This window comes from Galeopterus variegatus, unplaced genomic scaffold (assembly GCF_000696425.1).
Source record: "Galeopterus variegatus unplaced genomic scaffold, G_variegatus-3.0.2 Scaffold529, whole genome shotgun sequence".
In the NCBI taxonomy this organism is placed as follows: Eukaryota; Metazoa; Chordata; class Mammalia; order Dermoptera; family Cynocephalidae; genus Galeopterus; species Galeopterus variegatus.
In genome coordinates this window covers 572,673-595,440 of record NW_007726640.1, presented here as the reverse complement: position 1 = coordinate 595,440, position 22,768 = coordinate 572,673, and the positions used below count along the sequence as shown (strand labels likewise).

The window sequence follows — 22,768 nt, the reverse complement described above, 5'->3', positions numbered from 1 at the left end:
CAGCCCACCATCACTAGTGTCTCCTAGCAAGTGCTTTCCACTTCCAAGTCTGTGGTGAACTGTTTGCTGTGGACTAAGTCCCTGCTAGCCAGGACGAGGAATGCTTCTATCTGCACATCAGACTGCACATCACACTTAAAATTTTACACGTACGATCAAGGAGATATCATCCCCATTTCAAACAGGGGAGGCATGTGGGACTGAGATTAAGCATATCAAAATACATTTACTCCCTATCATATTGGTTGAAAATATATTTCTCAGTTTCTATGGCCTTCATTTTTTTGCCATATTAAATTCATGTAATTTAATTTTATGTAGCCAATCTATCTTTTTCTTGTGCTTTATTCTATTGTTTTTGGATTTAAATCCCCCCCCCCGCCCCAAGTTTGAAGTCTAAACCAGGTCTGCTGGGATCTGGAACATTGCACTCAAATCTCCAAGCAACGCCTGCTCTCCCTCTTTGCTCAGACTGAGCCGCCCACCCACCCTTGCCCTGTACTTACCCTCACAGAGGAAAAAGTCACCTGGCTGTTTTCCACCAAGTCAGAAAAGCTGTGTCAGCCAGAGAGGTCTGGGCTGCCTTGGAGACAGCTGAGGTGTGAAAGAAACACAGACACCGTTTTGTAATCAATGATTTTTATCTTTGAAAATGGAAGCAAGTGTTTTGACAGAATACTATGGCCGCTCTATAAGAGCCGATCTAGGAGTAATTCATTCTCCTCCTCCAGGATATCACGGCTTAAAAAAAAAAACAGGAAAAATAATCCACAATGCTTTGGGCACCTACTCTGAGCCTGGCTGGGCATCCATTCATTAAATAAGTCATAAGCTACAAACTAAGATCCTGATAACTTTCCCTTGCCCTCCCCTCTTTGAATCACATTTCCTACGCTGTTTCACCACCATCAGCAACAATTTTGTTTACTTAATTAATATGATATCAGAACCTTAAAATATTTCTGAATCTTGAAATGAAGGTCTTCGGCAGATTATGTTGATAAAAACACAGGTACAGGTTTGAATATAAGTCATCATAATTATTGTTTTCTTTACATCTCATCTCATTATCCAATATTAAAAACATACACATATACACACACACAAAGCCACATCAAACATCCGGATGCCCTGAAATTGTGGAGACAGCGATCCCAATATCAGTTGGTTAAGCACACGGTACCTTTTCTACGTTCTAACCTGCTGTCACCACACTCTGCCTCCATCCTGGCTCCCTGTACACAGACACACTTCCAGCCAGTCCCATGCCCACACCAGCATGAGCATGTGCAGGAGTTCCCTTCCTGGTCCCAATGGCACTATACATTTCACATTCAATCACAGACACTCAGCCCTTCCAAAACTGAGGCTCTTTAATCTTGTTCCTCAAGCATGAAATATGAGAAATTGGAAATGGGGCAAAGTTCCAGCCAACCTAAAAATGAACAGAGCTCAGTCTCTAGCCCACCGCTGAGTCCAGGGAGCCTCTGTCCTTTGACACAGCCTCAGTGCAAGCTAGAGGCAGAACAGGTTAGTCTGTGCGGAGGGCACAAAGGGACGTGTTTGAGCACATTCTAGCTACAGCAGAGGTCTGTGCTCCTGTTTTTGCTCTATTCTAGATTCATTCTCCTTAGTCTCAGTATCTAATAGCATTCTCTGGCCTTATCTTAGCTGAATGTGATTAGGGCTGAAAGGCAGGAAGGAGAGAAGGAAAGGCTGGGGGAGCCCTGAGAGAGGTCGCAGCACACGTGAGGAAGAGGCAGGGCAGGCTCTATTGGTAGAAGGAGCCACTTCTTCCTCCAGCACAGCACGGGCACCATACAGGTCAGGCGGGAAAACAGAGGATCACCCGGGGAAACTGCTCCCCTCCAAGTTCCCTTGTTTTTAGTCCCCAACGCTGTCCTCAAGAGCTAGGCAAGCTGCTGCAGTGGGCAAGAAGGTACACTCAACAATATATGTGTGTCTTCTTGTCCTGGGCACCCTTGTCAAGTATTGACCGAAACCTGAAACATGATGTTTAAAGTGATGAACGCAACAGATCCTATGTGTGTAACAAAACTGCAGAAACACATGCTAGTTTGGGTTAGATTATAATCATCTGAAGCACAGGCTAACCAAGAAGCAAAATTCTATTCTGGTACAACCACCCAATTTCTAGAAAAGAGAAAGGAAAGTAAGGAAGAGATACGATGTGAGCTTTTTGGATCAGAAGACTCAATGAAATAAGAGGGGTAGTAATATGAATCCACATGATTTTTCAAGTTTTCCTTTTGAACAGTCATTAAGATGATCAGGTTTGTGCTGCAAATGAGCCAGCACCATGTGGCTACTGCTCGGATTGTTCTCAGATGAACATTTATACAAAATAATATCTCTTATCTTCATTTAGTTTATAAACATACACAGTGCTGTCCCTTTCAAATTAAGGAAAAAAAAAACAAACCCGCACACAAATACTGCAAAGTAGCAAAATATAAAGTATCTTCATTTAGTTTATAAACATACACAGTGCTGTCCCTTTCAAATTAAGGAAAAAAAAAAAAAACCCGCACACAAATACTGCAAAGTAGCAAAATATAAAGAAAAAAAAAAGTTACTTTTGGTTTTGGCAACATTAAAAAAGAAAGAAATATAAAAAGCAATGTGGCATTGGTCCCTACTCATAAAAAAAAAGGTACTTGGGCATGACGCTGAATCAGAGTTGGTTTGTTTTCCAAAATTCAGAGTATCTGGGATTTTAAAAGTAGCACTTTTGTCTTTTAAAAGTTCAACAAGTCACATAACACTTAAAACATCAAAAAAGCTTTCTGATAAAAAGCTCAGCTTTTAAATCAAGTTTTGTTTCTGTAAATTTGGGAGACGAATTGAGTTCTTACTGGAATGTGGCCTATCGCTGGTTGACAAATCTGAAATGGAATGTCTCCAAATGGCAGTGCCTCCCGTTCCGCCCTCCCGAGGACCACACCAACAACCAGCTACCAAGCACAAGTTCTTGCTCCCATTTCTTGGAGGGGTGGGGGTGGGGCCTTCAGGCTGCTATCTTCGCCATCTGCTGTTCTAACTTGGAAATACGCTCATCTTGATTGCAGATTGTGTCTTTTATAGATTTGATCTCTTTTAAAATCTCATCCAACTTGGCTTCATTTTGCTAAGGAAACAAACAAAAAAGGGGGCGGTGACTAAAAAGCAGTAAAAAAAAGTTCAACACAGTTCAGAATTTATAAGACATAAAAAGTAATTTTCCAATTTTGCAAATGGAAAGCCATAGTTACCATGTTAAAAAGAGAAGTCAAAACCTACTGCATCTGGGCCTTATGAGCACACAGTTAATGCCGGACAATCCACTGAAACACCACAGCAAAACAAGCAGTGCCTCACAGTGCTACGTGTGGTGCCCATGCCTGGGCACTTAACCAGACAGACTCTCTCGGGTCACAATTAAATTGCAGGACAAGACGAATTCCTTCAAGGCTGCCCTACATCCCAACCACCCCAATCACTCCATCAAGAGTGACTTCTATTTGACCAGGGTGAGGGGGTGACTCCTTCCAAAGGCTACAGAGACCCTACCATCCCCTAGGAAGCATCCTTCTGGGGAGTGAAATCCCTTGCCCTGTATGCCTGCTCCTCTTCCCCTCCCGGTCGCCCTGCTCTCCAGCAGCAGCAGCACAGCGCCCTCTAGTACCCACAGTGGGTCTTCAAAAGCAGGCTCAGTTCCCACCATTCCACTGAGATGAGTCTGGCCGAGATCACATCTGTTGCTAGCCCCATACGCTGCCAGATCCTTCTGCGACTTGACCTCTCAGCAATATCTCAACACTCTCACCACTTCCTCCTTCAGCGAATGTTCTCCTCCTGGCGCTTATGACCCTATACTCTCATGATGTTTCATTTCTCCCCAAATCAGAGATGGGGAGAAATAGTTTGGCAAAAGACAGGAAAACACCTAAGAGGCTCCTGTTACTCTCAGAGGTGGTAGAAGATTAACATCTACCCCAGTTATAAAAAACAACTAAAGGAGCCAAGCATGACCACAGAGGCATCACTGTCACGTGCCCTAGGACTTTCCTACACATAGGAACACCTAAGAGGCTCCTGTTACTCTCAGAGGTGGTAGAAGATTAACATCTACCCCAGTTATGAAAAACAACTAAAGGAGCCAAGCATGACCACAGAGGCATCACTGTCACGTGCCCTAGGACTTTCCTACACATAGCTCATGTTATCATTTACTGAAAACCCCCATGTGTCCACAGCTGGGACAGTGCTCACCAGTGCTCGGGACTAGAAAGAGCTTTCCAGAGGACAAGGCCAAGCTGGCAAACACATCCCTCAAATTCTTGCAGTCCTTACCACACTAGCTGTGTCTGTGATTTTCTTGGAGACATTGATCAGGTCGCACTTCTTGTTTGCAGTGGGCTTGTTATCCAGAATGTTCTTCTTGACCACCTTGAGATCCCTGTTTTTGCCTGGAATGTACCCATGCTTCAAGGAGATGAGGATGGGATCTGCATTCTTCCCCTCAAACCACTCTTCTGCCTCCAGTGCAGCTTCTGGCCCCGCTGTGTCAGGATACAGGTCATCTTGGAAAAGGTCAGACTAAAGAGACATTTGGGGGAAACCCTTAGCTAAGGAAGAAGAAAGGCCTGGAATTTTTTTATTTATTCATTTTTTAAACATGGACTGTCCGGAAAACTGGGCACTCACCTTCCTGGGTACAGTCATGATAATAGGCTCACACTTTCTCTCGTGAAGTTTGAAGAACCTTCAAAGGGGAAATAAAGACAAAGCTGCATTGAGTGAAATAGGAGGCTGAGTAACAGGATTAGTAACTAGTTTTCTACTATGCCACATGGAATATGAAGTGCTGCCTACTCCATCACCTCGTCTGATCCACGGTGGGAGTTGGTAGAACTTAGTGTTCTCGTTTTACAGATGAGAACACGGAAGCTGAGAGTAAGTAACATGCTAGGAAACAGCAGATTAGAGACAAGAACCATGAGTAGAGATCTGTACATTATAAAGATGGTCAAATTTCACTTATCTAGGGGCAGATCGACTGTGGTGGAAATAACAGCAACATTGAAAATGATTCATTTTCAAGCAGAGAAAACACATCCACACATTAAATAGTATCTACGACCTGAGTCTTCTTCCAGCTTGAGGTGGTTGAACATTTTCGAGTATAAATATGATTTTTAAAAAGGAAAAGAAAAGAATTCTAGAAATTAAGATTTTGACATCTAAGCCAAGTCACATCATATACAACACTCAAGAAAAATCTGAATTTATCCAGAACATGGAAAGAGTGGGAATTTAATGCAACCTGCATTGTAATATGGAAGAGGGCGACAAATAGCTTCTGACTGGGAAAAGAAAAGGACAACAGGATGAAACAACAAAACCAGAAACTACTTCTCTTGTGATGACCCTGATAAGGGCAAGCCAATTTTTTCTCAGCCATGATGGGGAATAATCACAAGTTCTCTCAAGTTCTTGGCAAGAGAGGCAGCCGTAGCGAGCATCCTGGCCAGCCTGCCAGACTACATGCAGGGGAGAACCCAGCAGAGGCTCAAGTGTGCCTGGGAAGCTGCTCCAAGTGAGACAAGTGCTGAAGGCAGCTCTGATGGGTAAAGGTGTCTGATCCATCTATCAAGTTTAGCACAGTGCCTGACACATAATCAACGTTCAACAAACATTTAATAAAGAGATGTCCTAAATAATTGTGCTTGCTTACAGTCTTTTAAACTTTTAGATGACAGTAAAATAAACAGGTTCCCAAATACTCGATGGAATCTGAAGTTCAGATTCAATCTATTTTGAACTACATTTTGATTAGTTTGGTTTAAACCACAATTTTAAATTATCTCTGACAGCTTTCCTTCATTACTCCAGCTATTAAAACAAAAACCATGATTCATATAAAAGGGTTTATAACAATTCCTTTACTTTTACTTTTAAAGATGTAAGTGCCAATTCTTTAATCACATGATCAGAACAGCAAACTTTTAAAAAGTCTGTATCAACACAGTGTTGTGCAAATGTGTGGTGTGATCTTATATCTGACAACGTAGTACTATTCTGTTGTTTAAAATGGCCAGAGGTCACTGAGTCTCCTTGAGTATCTTTTGTTATTAGTATAAGAAAAAAACCTGTCCTTAGGAAGCCCACTAGCATTACAGAACATAAATTTTAAAAATCAAGAGTAGTACAGAGAGGCAGAAATTATTGCAGCACAGCTGAGCTTCCTAAATCAAGCTAAATCTACACCTCAATGAGGATCTTTGGCTTCTCTAGTTTAGGATCAGCTGAGTCCACAATCCAGTTTGGAACCTGGTCCTTCCCTTCAAAGAACAGGAAAACCACCCCTTTTTCCATCTCAGGGCCAGGCTCTCCCCTGCTTGCCTCTAAAGGAACACTGGCCACTGCCTCAGCTTGAAGACAAGAGACGAAGGTGTCACTATTTCAGTAAGTGTGCAATAGACCTCAGCTATGCCACTTAACTGCTACACATCCAGATGTATGGGCAGGAAATGAAATATTAATTCCACACCACACACAAGGGTAAAAAGACTCAGGCATTACAGAATTACTTCTAACTGTAGTGCTCTTATACTGCATGGACGGTATAAACAAATTGGAATATTTTATAATATCGATTCTTTACCTGGCAATCTCACATTTGTTAACATCAAGTCCTCTCTTGGGCATGTAACCCATCCCTCTCTGAGGCTCCTTGCTGCTGAACGTGTTGAGGTAGTGGACATACGGGGATTCATCCGTGATCTCAAAATAGCGGATACTGCTGTCACCCTGCAAGAAATCAGAGACAAGTTTATGTTTAATGTTAACTGAAACAAACATCTGGTTTAAGTGTCTCTTTCCTCTATTAAGCTAGCATTAATTAGGACCCCACTTCAGCAGCTGACCTCTCTTCCTCTTGCCTAGAGTATATGATGGTTTCTTTTCTTCACAAAGTAAGCCCTCCTTTACCAAATGCTACCAGGCCCTTTAAAAGGTCTCCTCTGCCTCCTACTGAGGACTCTAATTTTACTCCCTGAGCCTTGACACCAGGTCAGAGTTAGGGCAAAAATGTCACTGCCTCTGCCAAACAACTGCATTGTAACTCAACTTCAAAAACAAATACCAGGAGGATTGCTGAAACTGTGATTACTAATTTCAGTATTCATTCACTGGCATAGCACAGCATCATTCACAGACCCGGGGGCACTGACATTAGGCATTTAGATGATGATAAAAAGTGAGGTTTTTCTAATTAGGAAACTCAGTTTAAGCGAGTATCCTTGAACTTCAGAAAGTACTGCCCTCTCAATGCAATGTGTAAAATTCTATGATTATCTTGCTTAGAATGGTCAGATTTTTCTTTTATCTGAAGCATATGCTAATCTAAGTATGATTAACAGTCACACAGTCACACCAACCTGAACAATGAAGGCAATCTTGTCTGGTAGAGAGGAGATATATATACGTAAGAAAGAAGAAGGCATAAATAGCTAGGCGGTATTAGGCCCTAATGATGCTCTCAGTTCTCACGATTTCCATTTGTCTCAGTGATTTAAGTATCTAAAGCAATGGAAAAGAAGCTAAACACATACTAGTCATTTTCTGCACACCCAAAATAATTTTTCACCTAGTGTTAATAGTATCTGGGTAATTATTCATTTTGTTTGTTTTGATGCAAATTATGGCAACAATGGTAAGGCACATGTACTTAATAGCTTTATATCTGCAGTAAAATGACTTTCAAGGAAACAGACAAGATCTCAGTTTCTAAGTAACTGACCTATAAAAATGTAAAGATCTGCTGCATGCTCAATCAACTATGAAAAGTAAAACATCACCAACTTTACCCAGCAAGGGACTATCTACCAGGAATGACTTTCAAGGAAACAGACAAGATCTCAGTTTCTAAGTAACTGACCTATAAAAATGTAAAGCAGATCTGCTGCATGCTCAATCAACTATGAAAAGTAAAACATCACCAACTTTACCCAGCAAGGGACTATCTACCAGGTTTGGGGAACACATAAATTCATTTATTTCAATCATAAAAAATTGTAAGGAAAATTGAACCTACAAAAGAATCAGGAATGTTACCACTTACGAAAGTGAAATAATAATAATAATAATAAAGCTACCAATAGTTTAGTAAGGCTGAGATCATATGTCAGGAGGACGGTTTTGGGAGTTCAGTGTACCCGGCTGGAATTTTAGTCAGGCCACATTTCTTCAAGCCCAGAGCCCTAACACTAAGCCCCAGGAACAAGTACCCTCTGGAGAGTCTCTGAGGCTACTCAAAAGCTCATATCTACAAAGCATTATTCTCTTTACAAGTCCATGGCATGTGGTACTTGCTAAACACATACGAGGGTACTTCAAAAAGTTCATGGAATAATGGAATTAAAATATGAATTTTTCCATGAACTTCTTGAAGCCCCCTCATACATGCTAATCTAGGGTTATCCAACAGATTTCAACATTAGATGTGGCAAACTGGTTACCTATCCCTGATACCAATACAGATAAACCTAACATCACCAATCAAGAAGCACCAGTAGGTGAAAACAAAATACCAGCACGTTCCCTTTTTCTCTCTAGAGAGCCCGGAGAGAAGATCTCCTTGTCAGCATTTGCCTCAACACCCCAGCCAATCCCTGCTTCAGTCAAAAGTACTAAACATGGCGTGTTATTACCGCACAAGTGGCAAGTTACAATGGTCCAGTCTCGACACCTAAAACATACTAAAATTATTCGTCCTTAGCTTGAGACACACACAAATTAGAAAAATTAAAATGACACAATATATTGCCTATCTTCTAAATCTCTGAAGGATAAACTTTTTTTCTTAAAGGGTCATATTTAGGATGAAACATCAAAATTACTGTTTACCTTTCCACATAAGTAAATGATACTGGTGTCGGGGTCATAGAAGGGCAGCAGCACCCCATTGCTGGTATCCATTTCATGAAGAGCAATCGGTTCCTGCATGTTTTTCTGAAGAAAAAAATTATACATATATACACACACACACACACACACACACACACACACACACACACACATTTTTAAAGTACAACATTGCATTCTAACCAACTGAGCTAACTGGCCAGGCCCTTTAGCATACATTCTTGTACCACTACTTAAGTCAGCATTTGCCTAGAATAATGAAAGTTTAAACAATGCACATGTAATATTCATACATGTAAATACCAATAGGGATACTAAATGGGATCTAACCCACTCACAATTGTGTTGATTTGACACCATAAATTAATACAAACACAACTGTATTCCATACAAAGATGAGAGCCCTTCTCCTTCATGACTATTTTCTTCTTTTAAAGTACTTTTTTCTTATTATAAGACAAATATATGCACTTTTAAAAAAGATATGAACAAGAACATACCAATCATCCCATATTCCATAATCCCACAGTCCAGGGGGTGGGAGAAATTTTACCATTTTGGTCTATTTCCTTCCAACACACATACACACACAAATTGGGATCAGACTATTTAGTTTAGTATTTTTTCCCACTTATGCTAACTACAAACATTTTCCCAAGCACGACTATGTTGATTTAGACATTTGATCATATTCTTTATAAAATATAACCAAATTTAGAATTTATTTTCAAAATCTAAAACACTGGATTCTTCATACATTCCTTTTAAAAAATATAGTCAACATAGACTTCTCAGGTGTATCAAAAACACATTTTTGAAATACATTTACCAGTACGTCTCCAGTGAGGGTGAAAATTTCACATCCAATTTCAGATAAGCAGAAGCTCAGAAAACCAAATCAAGAATCCTATAATCCACTTACCAACCCGAAGCCCCACTCAACAGAGAAAGCTCAAGAGAAAGCAAGCGGCAAGGCTGGGAAGGGGCATACCGGGTTCCAGAGGGCCAGCTGCCGCTCGCTCATGCGGCTGAACCCAGTGGTGAAGACATTGCCATCGGCCAGGAAGATGGCTCTCATGGGTCTTGCTCCTTCATGTGCTTTCTCCTTCTCCTGGAAGAGAGCACAAAAAGGCACATTGCATGCATTCAAACTGCAAGAAGGAGAAGTGAGTGTGGAAACTTATACGTTAAAACCTCACCCCTCACCCCGACCTCACCCCACAAGCCATTCATGTTCACCTGGCGGGGGGGTGGGGTGGGGGTGGGGGTCAGTGTTCACAACCATCCTCCCCTCCTTAGATGAAGAAACAAAGAGACACGAGTTATCTGGTCATGGTCCCTCAGCTAGTTAGCAAGCAAGAGCACCAGAATTGGATTTAAAAGCCTCCCTCCTTCCACCATATCCTGCTGCCAACCCATGTCCACGCACTGTAGAAATAAAACATACGAAAAGACTCTGCCAGATGTTTATTTCTCAAGAGCATAATAACTTGAAGGTTGGATATAGCCCACAATTTCTATACCAGAATTGGATTTAAAAGCCTCCCTCCTTCCACCATATCCTGCTGCCAACCCATGTCCACACACTGTAGAAATAAAACATACGAAAAGACTCTGCCAGATGTTTGTTTCTCAAGAGCATAATAACTTGAAGGTTGGATATAGCCCACAATTTCTATCAATATCATAGGACAGAAAAAGTCTAATCTAGTTAACCTCTCCTTTAACCTCATCTGTTTAACGACAGTACACTATATCAACCCTTGGAAAATTCTAGGTGTTGAAAGCACTTTGCATGCAGCAGGTAAGTCTGAGGTGCTCAATAAGCACTAGCCACGATTGTCACCAATCCTAGAGAAGAAGTACTGACAAGAACAGCCACCTCTTAGGAAGGGCCTCAGAGCGCAGCTGATGTTAGGCGTTCTGAGACTCACACTTGCAGTTTCAACCCTGACTAGTTCCAATGTCCATCTTTTGTCAGGATAAGTGATTTTGTTGAGGTCCAGTTTGGGAGGCAGAAACTAAGACACTGAGCTGATGAGAGAATCTGCCGCATCTCTCTCTGTAAAGCATTTTCACTATCGTTTTGAGAAGAGGGTGGGGAATGCATTAATCAGTATTGAGTTTAAGCCGTGAGACCAGGAATGCAGCTAACTGGTTTAGCTGATCCAGACTTGTAAACTCTTAAGGACTCTAGTGAACTGTTAAAATTCTTTGTAAAAAATGTCTACCAATTGAGAGAGAAAACTTGAAGAAAAGCTGGAAACATTCGACTCTGAGGAAGCATGACTGGGGACACAGCTCCAGCCTATACAAGCATTTTCTTATTCACAGTCAGCATCAGGACACAGCCTTGGCCCACTGACCAGCACCACTGTCTGCCCTAAAAAGCAGAAAGTTCGCCCTCACTGAAGTGTTACAACTTGAGATTCTGTCCTAAGAATACTCACAGCAACAATCTCTTGTTTCCTAGGATCGATGACTCTCACTTTCTTGTCTTTGGAAGCTGTGCAGATCAGGCTGCCATTCCGGTTCCAGCTCACATTGTAAATCATGTCTGAATGCATATCATCCAAGTTTATAAGAGCTTCCCCGGTCCCCACGTTCCAGATGATGATGGCATTATCACAGCCTAAAATAAGCAAAACCATGCTCCTCAAAGATTAGAAACACCTGTACAGAACACAGTCGAGAAAGCTACAAATACAGTGAGGATACACACACGTGCATAGAAAGGAAGGTTCTGATCATAAGGGGCCCCACTTGCTGGGAGTTAAAAACTGAAGTGACACAAAAGAGACTTGTATAAAAGAAATAAAAATGTTAAAGGAAAAACACAGCTTGTTAAGTTTGGGTTCATATGAAACAAACAACCAAACAAAAACAAAGTACTAAACTGAAAAAGAATCCTATGTTTTTTTAAAGTGTTAACTGGGCTGGTGAATCTGAGTGATTTCAAGTTTCGTTTTCTAGTAAAACAAGCATCAGAATGAATACAGCTTACTTCTTTTTCAAAGGAACTAAAAATAAAGGAGTTAAATAACTATTTAGGACACAACAAAAACTTTGGATGGCAGGTTATTCAAATCAGTGAGGCTGTAAGATATAGCCTTGGTGTATTAAAGCATGATAAATTAAAATAAGTGGAAGGGAAATGCAAAGACTGGCCTGTTTGCTCACAACAGATCTTTAAAAGAGGAAAAAAATAGGCCAAGACTGACCTGATAGAGGTGAGAAGTCCAAACTGTAATCCAATAGGCACAGGGATTCAGAAACTGATATTCAAAGAGGCCTCCAAAGTCAACTCAGCCCTCAGCTTATCAACTCCACCCTTCCTTCCTTCAAGGATCTGCCCCAAGCCCCCCCCACCACCACCACCACCAGGCTCCTTTAAAAAGAGGTACTACTATGTGTTGCTTACAGGACATTAGTTCAAGGATGATGCAAAATAAGGGAAGGACATCCTGGGCTGGCCAGTCAGCTTGCTCAGTAGATAAGGGAAGGACATCCTAAAGGTGAATTCTTGCCAATAAAGCAATTTTGTAAGTGCTCTAGAAAAACTAGCCACTCATACCCAGGATACCTAAGTTACCTGAGGGTTAAAAGTAGGAAACTAAAGAAAAAACTACACACAAGAGTATGAAAAGCTGGAGCTGAACACTGGGATGGAGAATTGACCCTTCCTCTGCCTTGTTCCTCACAGGCAAACAGGTAACTTCAGCCACTCAGATGGATCATATAGTCTTAAAATATGCAGAACACCACAAGCAACCATTCTCCTTCACTTGGAAAAGGGAGAATGGGGATCAGTCCACTGATAATACCCTATGTTTGACCTAGATGAGAAGGCAGCAGGAAATTTTCCATGATGGAATTCCACCTCTGGAATTTTTTTTCTCTCCTTTTCAGACTGAGGTTCTGAGTAGAACATCAGGAGGATTCCCAAATATAGTCAATGGTGATTATAAAAACAGTATCCCATGTAGTGCTTCTTTTGAAAAGTGGTCCTTGGTTTCAATAAGTACCTGGCACTAAATGTTTTATTTAACTCACTATAAATCATAAACATCCTCTATTCAGAGTTAAAAAGTATACTGCTCCCCTCCTTTTTACAGGTGAAAGGAAAGATCTTTTTTTTTTTTTTTTGTGACCAGTACAGGGATTGTAACCCTTGGCTTGGCATCACCCGCACCGCACTCAGCCAGTGAGCGCACTGGCCATCCCTATATAGGATCCGAACCCGCGGCCTCGGCGCTCCCAGCACCACACTCTCCCGAGTGAGCCACGGGGTCGGCCCTGGAAAGATCTTTATATGAGTTATGTGGCCATCACCACAAACAAGATAAGAATATTTCCATCGCCTCTCTCTTCCCATCACAAAGCTGCCTGTGTTCTTCATATTGTTTTTAATAAAAGAAAATAAAATCTCAAATTTGGGGCAAAGGAAAAGATTTCTAAAAGATAAACCTGGAAACTTCTAAAAGATAAACCGGAAAATCAGTAAGAGCACTAGGACCTGCCACAAGCGTTCTTTTTATTTATTTTTATTTTTTGGTAGGTAGCCGGTACGGGAATCAAACCCCAGACCTTGGTGTTATCAACACCACGTTCTATCCAACTGAGCTAAGCAGCCAGTCTCAGAAGATTCTCCACAGTGCTACATAACAGTGAAATATCAGAAACTACATCAATTTTCAGAAATAGAAAACTGATTAAATAGAGGTATATCCAGACAATGAACCATTATGGAGTCATTGAAAATGTTGTAGAAAGAACATTTAATGGCACATAAAAAGAATCACAGTGTACCAGTAAGTGCAGAAAGCAGGTTATAGGGCCGGCCCATGGCTCACTCAGGAAGAGTGTGGTGCTGATAACACCAAGGCCACGGGTTCAGATCCCTAGACAGGGATGGCCAGTTAGCTCACTTGGGAGAGCGTGGTGCTGACAACACCAAGCCAAGGGTTTATCCCCTTACTGGTCATCTTTATATAGGGTTTTAAAAAAAAAGAAAAGAAAGAAAGCAGGTTACAGGGCCGGCCCATGGCTCACTCAGGAAGAGTGTGGTGCTGATAACACCAAGGCCACGGGTTCAGATCCCTAGACAGGGATGGCCAGTTAGCTCACTTGGGAGAGCGTGGTGCTGACAACACCAAGCCAAGGGTTTATCCCCTTACTGGTCATCTTTATATAGGGTTTTAAAAAAAAAGAAAAGAAAGAAAGCAGGTTACATGTAAAGTGCATGAACCCATCTCTGTGTGTAAAATAATTTATATAGGTACACAGAAATATCTGGAACGAAATATCAAAACGGTAATAATGATCTTCATCTAGGTGGTGAGATTACAAGTGATTTTTATTTTTTTCCTTTTGTTTATATTCTGTATAATATACATATACTATTTATATGAGGGGGAAAAAATGAAAGTATTTTTTAAAAGGAAGAGGCATAATTGTCTGACAGGGATCACCCCAAAGTTGGCAGCAACACCAGAGACAGAACCTGGGCTCTGTTAAACCAGTGTTCCTTCTGCTACATCAGGTATAACAAAAACCGTAGTTCATGGCAGGGGCAGGCAGCAGGAAGCATGAACCTGCTGAAATGATAGGCAAAAAAAGCATATATCTGTTCACTTTTCTAAGCAGGAAGTCCATGGCTTTCATCAGATTGTCACAGTGGCCTTAAAACACATCTCCCGCCCCGGCTCTGCATCTGGATGCTGCTGACCACGGCTCCCTAGTCATCTGCTGCACAGCGTCATGCTGCACAGCGTCATACTGCACCTGTGGCTTCCCTCCACACACAGGGCCATGAGGAATGAAGGCAAGGCCACAGGGAGGGCTGCTGAGCTCCTACCTGCGCTAAGAAGCACGTTGCGGGCTGTCGGATGCCAGGCCACAATGCCAACTCTCTTTGAGTGGCCTTCTAAAACCACCACAGGTTCAGTCAGAGAAAGGGTGAGTCCATTTTCTGGAATCTGCCATACCTGTCAGAGAGCGAAGAAAGATGATGCATATGAAAACTATCACCTTTCATGATCACATTTACTGTGACCATCCAGTTTAAAGACTTGCTGTACAGAAACAGAACATACAATGGTATTTGGATGAAAGGCAGAATATTGTGAAACGACTGTGTTCAGTTGTTTTTAAAATGTAGTATGATATTAAAGATCAGAATATCAATATCAATAAGGGTTACAAAACGTTACCTCTCAGCTTTTATTTAATATTATTTGGGATTTTATTTTAAATTTTTTGCTAAGTTCAAAACTCTCTAGTTAGAAGGGACAAAAAATTTGGAAGAAAAACACAGAATGACTGAAGCACTCATGAAAAGAGGCACTGAGGTGAAAACCCGTCGCTAAGTCTGGTTCTTAAGGGGATGGTGCAGTTTTTAAGACATATGTCCCATAATTTTACATTGGAAAATGAAAATATACCTAATATTTTTGTAACATGAACTATACAAAACATCTTGCAAAAAAAAAAAAGATAAATTGGACCTCATCAAAATTTAAGACTTTTGTGCTTCAGAGGACACTATCAAGAAAGTGAAAAGACAACCTATAGAATGGGAGAGAATAATTTGCAAATCATATATTTGATAACAGACTTGTATCTAGAATATATAAAGCATTCTTACAACTCAACAATAAAAGAACAAATAACCCAATTAAAAATGGGCAAGGAATCTACACAGACATTTCTTCAGGGAAGATATACAAATGGTCAAAAAGCACATGAAAAGATGCTTGACATTATTAGTCATTACAGAAATGCAAATCAAAACCACAAGATATCACTTCACACCAACTAGGATGGCTAGAATCAGAAAGATAGATAACAGTGTTGGCAAGGATGTCGAGAAACTGCAGTCCTCATACTTTGGAAAATAGTCTGCCAGTTCTTCAAATGATTAAACATAGAGTTATCATATAACTCAGCAAAATTCCACTCCTAGGGATATACCCAAAAGGAATGAAAGTATGTGTCCATGCAAAAATGTGTACAAGAATGCTCAAAGCAGCATTACTTATAATAACCAAAGGGTGGAAACAACCCAAATGTCCATCTATTGATAAATGGCTAAACTAAATGTGACATATTCAATGAAATGTCATTTGGCCACAAAAAAGAACAAGTATTAATACATGCTACAATATGGACAAACCTTGAAAACACTATGCTTAGTGAAAGAAGCCAGACACAGAAGACCACATATTGTAGGATTCCATGTATGTGAAATATCCAGAACAGGAAAAAATATAAAGACAGAAAGTAGATTAGTGGTTGCATAGTGCTGGGGAGCAGGGGAGAGGTGGGGAGTGACAGCTAAAAGATATGAGGTTTCTTTTTGGAGTGATAAAAAATTCTAAAATTGTCTGTGTTGATGGTTGTACATATCTGAAAATATTCTAAAACTCACTGAATAAGACATTTTAAATGGTTGAGTTCTATGTGAATAATATCTCAATAACGCTATTTTTTTTTAAAACCCTCTTGACAAGTGAAGACATGCAGAACATTCACCGTATCTTAACTGGGAACATGCCTGGGCAGCAGAGGGAGAAGGGGATAGGGGAAAGCATCAGAGTGGAAGAAACAAGAGATGTTACGTTTAACAATGGAAGGCTGAGGTTTTAAAAGGTTAAGAAACAGAAACACCCTCTAAGAAGAAAAGGACTAGGTCACACTAAGTAGCACCAAGAACCCTATAGAAGATCAGATATTAAATAATATTTAAGTTTGTGAAAAGGCTGAAGTTTAAAATAATTATCTTTTTACATATGAGGATTAAAATAAGTAAATGAGGATTAAAATAAGTAAATTATAAAACTATTTTAAGGAACTAGTTCATGAAAAATTTAGAACTGCCCATTCAACAGTGGAACAAGTGAAAAACAAAATTTTCCTTTGTGGGGATTTTTTTTTTTTTTTTTTTTTCCCAAAAAGATGACCGGTAAGGGGATCTTAACCCTTGACTTGGTGTTGTCAGCACCACGCTCAGCCAGTGAGCGAACCGGCCATCCCTATGTGGGATCCGAACCCGCAGCCTTGGTGTTATAAGCACCACACTCTCCCGAGTGAGCCACGGGCCGGCCCATTTTGTGGGGATTTTTAAGAAAGACAAAGAACTGTCTGTTTTCAATTGCTTAGTGGAAGGCAGAGATCTGGATTAGATGAGTGTTTAGGGTTCAGCTCAGTTCTGTTGTCCTGCAAAAAAATGAGAACAAAATGTTTGCCGTCGTGAACAGTGGGAAAAAGTCACAAGTTGAGTGATCCGTTCATTTTTACAGCTAACTTCTGCCTAGGCTAAATAGAACTCTTACACAAATCATAGCAAAATAAACCTGACTTTCGAGGGCCCAAGCTTAGGACATCACTTAATTTCCCCTTAACCCACCATCATTCAGCAAATTTTAAACAAGGCAGGTATAATAAACGAGCATAGAAAGCAAAAGGAAAACTTACCCTGCCTCTTCCTCTCCCTCACCCAGACCACAGCCTGTCCCTGCCCAACAGACTTTGAACCATGCCTCTCCCTCCCTGGGGAGAGTGTGGGCATCTGCTTTCCCCCAAGAATTATATGTTTGCTTTCATCCTGATACACACTATTTTTATTCAAGGGTTTATCACTAGTAAAACAACTCCAAATTGAACTTCACTATATGAATATAAAAGAGGACCAAAATTTTGAACTTAAAAAACAGAAAATAATGACTACTGATTTGATCAAAGCATGAAGGCAGCAGAGAAACAATTACTAAATAAGACTTCAGTGACTCAACAGGAAATGCATTTTGCAAGATTAACACCACCTGCCACCTCCAGATGGCAGTCTAACCATGGACTTCTTCCAAGGACTGCAAAACTTGTGCCTGACTCTGATCACTACTTAAGAATAGTGCATTTTCTAAACCCCTAATGAGGCTTGGAGTGATGGGAGGCTTTGGTTATAATCAACATTTCCAACTTTATTATTATTATTATTATTTGTCTTTTTCCGTGTCCGGCAACAGAGCGCAACCCTCAGTGTCACCCCCGTACCGGACCGGGACCGGCAACGGGATCGCAACCCTTGGTGCTGCTCCCGCGCCTCGCTCAGCCAGTGAGCGGGAACTGGTCTGTATGTGGGATCCGAACCCTCGGTGGGAGCGCTGCCACACTTCCCAAGCGGCGCACTATAGCAGTGCACCACCGGGCCGGCCCCAACATTTCCAACTTTAATATGAGGGCAAAACAAAACTCACAATGGGATGTCACCTTTTCCTTTCTCTAGCTTCTCTTTCATCCATCATGGAATGAAAGGAAATTTTAATGATGGAGCAAAACATTTATTATATAATTTTTTTTTTTTTTTTTTTTTTTTAAAAATGACCAGAAAGGGGATCTCAACCCTTGGCTTGGTGTTGTCAGCACCATGCTCAGCCAGTGAGCAAACCGGCCATCCCTATATGGGATCCGAACCTGTGGCCCTGGTGTTATCAGCACCGCACTCCACCGAGTGAGCCACGGGCCGGCCCTTATTATATAATTTTTAAAATGAGGAAACTCTCTGCTCCTTCTTTGCCTCATTTTCAGCAGATGTTAATGGTTTCCTCAACTAGGCTTATGCATTTAATACAGGCACCTAATCCATTTTACTACCTTGGTTACTCACTCATGCACATTTATTGAGTGGCTACTACAAGGCAGGTGTGGTACCAGGTGACTAAACACAGGCCCTGCTGTTGAGGAGTTAACTGTCTAACAGAAAGCAGAGACTTCTTTCTATTAGACTGAAAATCAAAGACAGCAAATACAAGTGGTGTGGTGTAGAGGATTACACAGTAGGCTCTGGAGCCAGGTGGACCCTGGTTCAACTCCCTCCAGGGCCACTTATTGTGATGATCCTGAGAAAACAGCATCAAAATGAACAAAGGAAACATCAGCACCTCTACCTCCTAGGGTTGCATTGGGGAAAAGATGAGTTAATAAAACCTTTAGAACAGAGCCTGATGTACAAAAGTGCCCCCAAAATGTAGAGACAGTACATTGCAGTGGTTAAGAAAATAGACTCTAGCCAGACTGATAGTTCTGCCACATATCAGAGGTGTGACCTTGGGGACATTCACCTAACCTTTCTGTGCTGCAAGTGTCTTCATCTATAAAATGGGGGTAATAATTAAGCTACCCTCAGTGGGGTGGCTTGAGGACTATGGTCACATGAATCTAACCTATTTGGAGTAATGCCTGGCATGAGGCAGACACTTAGTAAGTGTTAGCTCTTGTTATTACCTGTATTTTCACGAGGAAATTACCCAGTGTAGCCAAGGCTATGCTGGCAGAAGCCGAGTGCTGAATGAAAATACAAGTGCCACCTTCTCGCTAGCCAAGCTAGGTCCACCCAGGAAGGCTCCCTGAGGAAACAGCCTCTAAGAATGAACAGGAGTTAGGTAAAAGGTAAGAAAGAAGGGAATAGGGAAGAAAGGAAATCAAGTATCCAGATTCAAAATAAAAAAACACAGATGCATAAAATGATATTCTAAAAAGTGCATGCAGCATCTAAACAATGCTCCAAAGAGGCTGGCAGGGGGGCTGACAGGAAAAGCACCAGAGTCAAAAAGGTAATGGCACAGGCATGGGGACTAACAGCAGGGGGAGAAAGTAACCGGAAAAGAAATGAAAAGACCTCGGAAATCTTGGGTCCGCTGGTAACTAAAGGTGGTGGTATTCTCTGTTGTGGGCTGTGGAAAGAGCTGGGGGATCCATAAGTCCTTTTATGCTAAGCACATACATCCTCTGATGGTTCCCACAGGTCCTACTCACAGGCCTGTCATCATGTGGTTCTCTGCCCTCTATAGGGTTCTCTGCTACTTCTGGGTAATGGCCTCCACTTTGGACTGAAAAGGTCTTGCCTGCGGCAGCTCAGAGACAACAAAAGGCAAAAACGCCACCTGGTACATGTTTAGTCTTCTTGTGTATAATCTGAAACACTGGCCTGTGTGTCAGAAGACATGAGTTACTGTCAGAGCTGGGACACTAAATAAATGGCCATGTTAGTATTAAGAAGAGATTTCACTCTGGGAGCTTCCGTTTCCCAGTTTGATACCAGGGCCAGCATTGGCTATGCTTACTAAGGGGTTACACGAAGGGTCAAATGAGCTAAAATGTTTTTCATACCCAAAGCGCTACCCCTAATAGGAAATACAGCTAACAGGGAGAAAAGCACAGGCTCTGGTGCTGGACAGATCTGGGTCTGGCTATGCCCTTTATCAGCTGCATGATATTTGACAAAACTGCTCTCTGAGCCTGTGTTTCCTAAGTTGTTAAATGGGCCATAGCTCTGCCTTACTGTGCTGTTAACAATGATTAAATATAATCATGCATTTAAAGGCTTAGAACAGTGCCTGACAAAAAAAGCATCTACTATAGGTTCAGGATTACTTTTCTTGCTGTTACTATGACCACTGTGACCCCACATATATTTTCAGGTCTCAAGAACATCAGGAATTCGTGGGATGAGTTTTGTCTTCAAATTAATTCAGCACTCTATCCAACTACTTAATACTAACTAATTTACATCCAAGATATCATACGTGTAAAAGCTCTAGTTTATGCCTGGGCCAATTAGCATAGTGAGGTCAGATCTGATCTCTACGCAGTCCCATTAGCTTTTCTCTGCTTGTACCTACAGACTGGTAGGTATTCTAATACCAACCAGCTTTCTCAAAAACAGATGCAGTGAGTAGAGAGGATAACATGCATACACATCCTGTGCCTGGCCCAGAGTGGGCATCTCAGCACAGCAGGGACTACGAGTTATCCCCTCTCCCACTTTATTTATTTATTTTTAAAAATAATGCTGTGTACTCCTGAAATTTCCTATTTGGACATCACATTACTATAGCAATGTTTTGTAATAACAGACAAAAACACAATCAGTCCCAAGGGCTCCCAGATAAAAAAGTGAATCCATCAGTGAAAACCCGTTGTGGTTCTGGAAAAAAACAACTTTAAGCACATGTTCAGTACTACTGTATCGCTGGCATCCTTTTCACATATGAAACTCTGGATATGGAAAAAGAACAGCTCAAGAGAACAATTCAATAAGAAAAAAGAGAGGAAAGTTAGAAAACTTGGGTTTCTCTCAAGTAGCAATCTTAAAGTACAATGAGTTTAATGGTTTTATTTTTCAAACACAGTGCAAATTTAAAGCACACACAAAGTGTTCCCAGACACTGCTTCCCCATTTTAATCATCAATCATGAACTTGCTACTGAGGTAAGCATTACAGTTACAGTTGTAAAAAGGGCTAATCCCCTAAAAGACCATATTTTTAAAATGCTAAGGAAACCAGTTCCAAAGGGAAAATAAAGGAAAGAGATGATCTTAATAGAGAGGAAGAAGAGCACAATCCCCTACAGAAACCACTGATCCAGTAACCCCACAGGGTAGCATGTAAAGGTCAGGACATTCTTAAATGAACAATGGGAAAAAAACATCTTTAAGCACACTGAGAACAACACTGGGTTTGGGAAAATCAAAAACTGAATATTGGATTCTGATCTGCCAAGGTTGTAATATCCACTGGCAAGTGGCTCAGATGCAACCTGTACAAAATGGAAATCATATAAAGCCGTGCTGAAGGACTTAGAGGAATGACAACATCACTTCCATTTTTATTTCAAGGCAAAAACTATATTAGGAAAATTTACAATGGAAGTAAATCCTGTTGATTTCTGCAGGAGAATAGGACTGATTCAGGAGAAGGGAAAAGGGTCCATTTAAACTTAATTTGGGACCATTCAGGACATATAGCCAGAAACCATTAAAGCTGTCACGTCTGCAAGATTTTTCCATCTCCCAGACTCTGGAAGAATCAATTATGCAATCCCATTGTCTGAATTAGCCATTTTTTACACTTGTGTTTGATTACAACCCTGCAGATATGGGGCAATGTTGACCTAACATCACTCACTAAACTTAACTTGGCCGCCCTTTGTATTATTTAAAGTGCTATTATTCTCTTGGAGCTAAAATGTCCCCAAGTAAAATACTAAGTCGACACAATCTTAAAAACTCTCTATGTGAAGATATTGTAGAAGAAAAGAGCTCACAGTACTAAAAACTTGGAAAACCTAAGAACACAGTGTAACTTCCGGCAGGAGGGTTTACATAGCTGCTGTTTACTGGTATAAAACTTGCTTCAAAAAGTGATACATAAAAGGTAAACTGTGTTGATATAATTTGTTTTTAGGCTGCTTAAGGAAGCCACCTATAAAAGATGGAAAAATGTATCTTAAGGTTGGCATTCCCTCTCCTAAAACTGCAATTAAAGTGACATCACTGTCACTGAGTCAATGCTCACAAAATTAACAAATCAATGCTTAAATGCTTAGGACTTAATGGACTTACACTATAAGAATTATAAAAAGCAGTTTTTTAAAATTAATTTTATCCTTTTACAGTTCATTTGATAAAATGGTTCTATTGTATTTTTCTACCAAATGTCTGTTAAAGATATTCTTGCTGCTATGAATCTACTAGAAGTACACATCAAAACTCATTACAACTTTCTTCAGCCTCTTCTGTCTATAAAACCAACCTATTCTGCTTGGCTCATTGGAACACTTACTCTATTTTATGTAATGATGTGCTGTCCAATTCTAGAATTGCAGTAAAGCCAACTGAGATCTTTAAAAAAACAAAAAACTCATTACAAAAAATAACTCATTACACATTTATACCTTCCTTTTGGTACTCTCAATAGGCACTATCATTATTATATTATTACTACTACTATATCTCCATTTTTTTTTTTTTTTTTTTTTTTTTTTTTTTTTTTTTTTTTTTC

General features: G+C 40.6%; 1 protein-coding gene across 1 annotated transcript in view; it reads right to left on the bottom strand.

The window, feature by feature from the left end:
• Window positions 1-2,481: 2,481 nt before the first annotated feature.
• Window positions 2,482-22,768, bottom strand: part of CORO1C (coronin, actin binding protein, 1C) — a 58,242-nt gene continuing 37,955 nt past the window's right edge. Inside the window, exons 3-10 of the mRNA XM_008569795.1 lie at window positions 14,786-14,915; window positions 11,379-11,560; window positions 9,920-10,039; window positions 8,911-9,015; window positions 6,668-6,813; window positions 4,708-4,765; window positions 4,354-4,599; window positions 2,482-3,148 (exon numbers count right to left, since the gene is read on the bottom strand). Coding sequence (XP_008568017.1) covers window positions 3,029-3,148; window positions 4,354-4,599; window positions 4,708-4,765; window positions 6,668-6,813; window positions 8,911-9,015; window positions 9,920-10,039; window positions 11,379-11,560; window positions 14,786-14,915 — 1,107 coding nt within the window. The 3' untranslated portion in view covers window positions 2,482-3,028. The remainder of the gene's footprint in view (window positions 3,149-4,353; window positions 4,600-4,707; window positions 4,766-6,667; window positions 6,814-8,910; window positions 9,016-9,919; window positions 10,040-11,378; window positions 11,561-14,785; window positions 14,916-22,768) is intronic.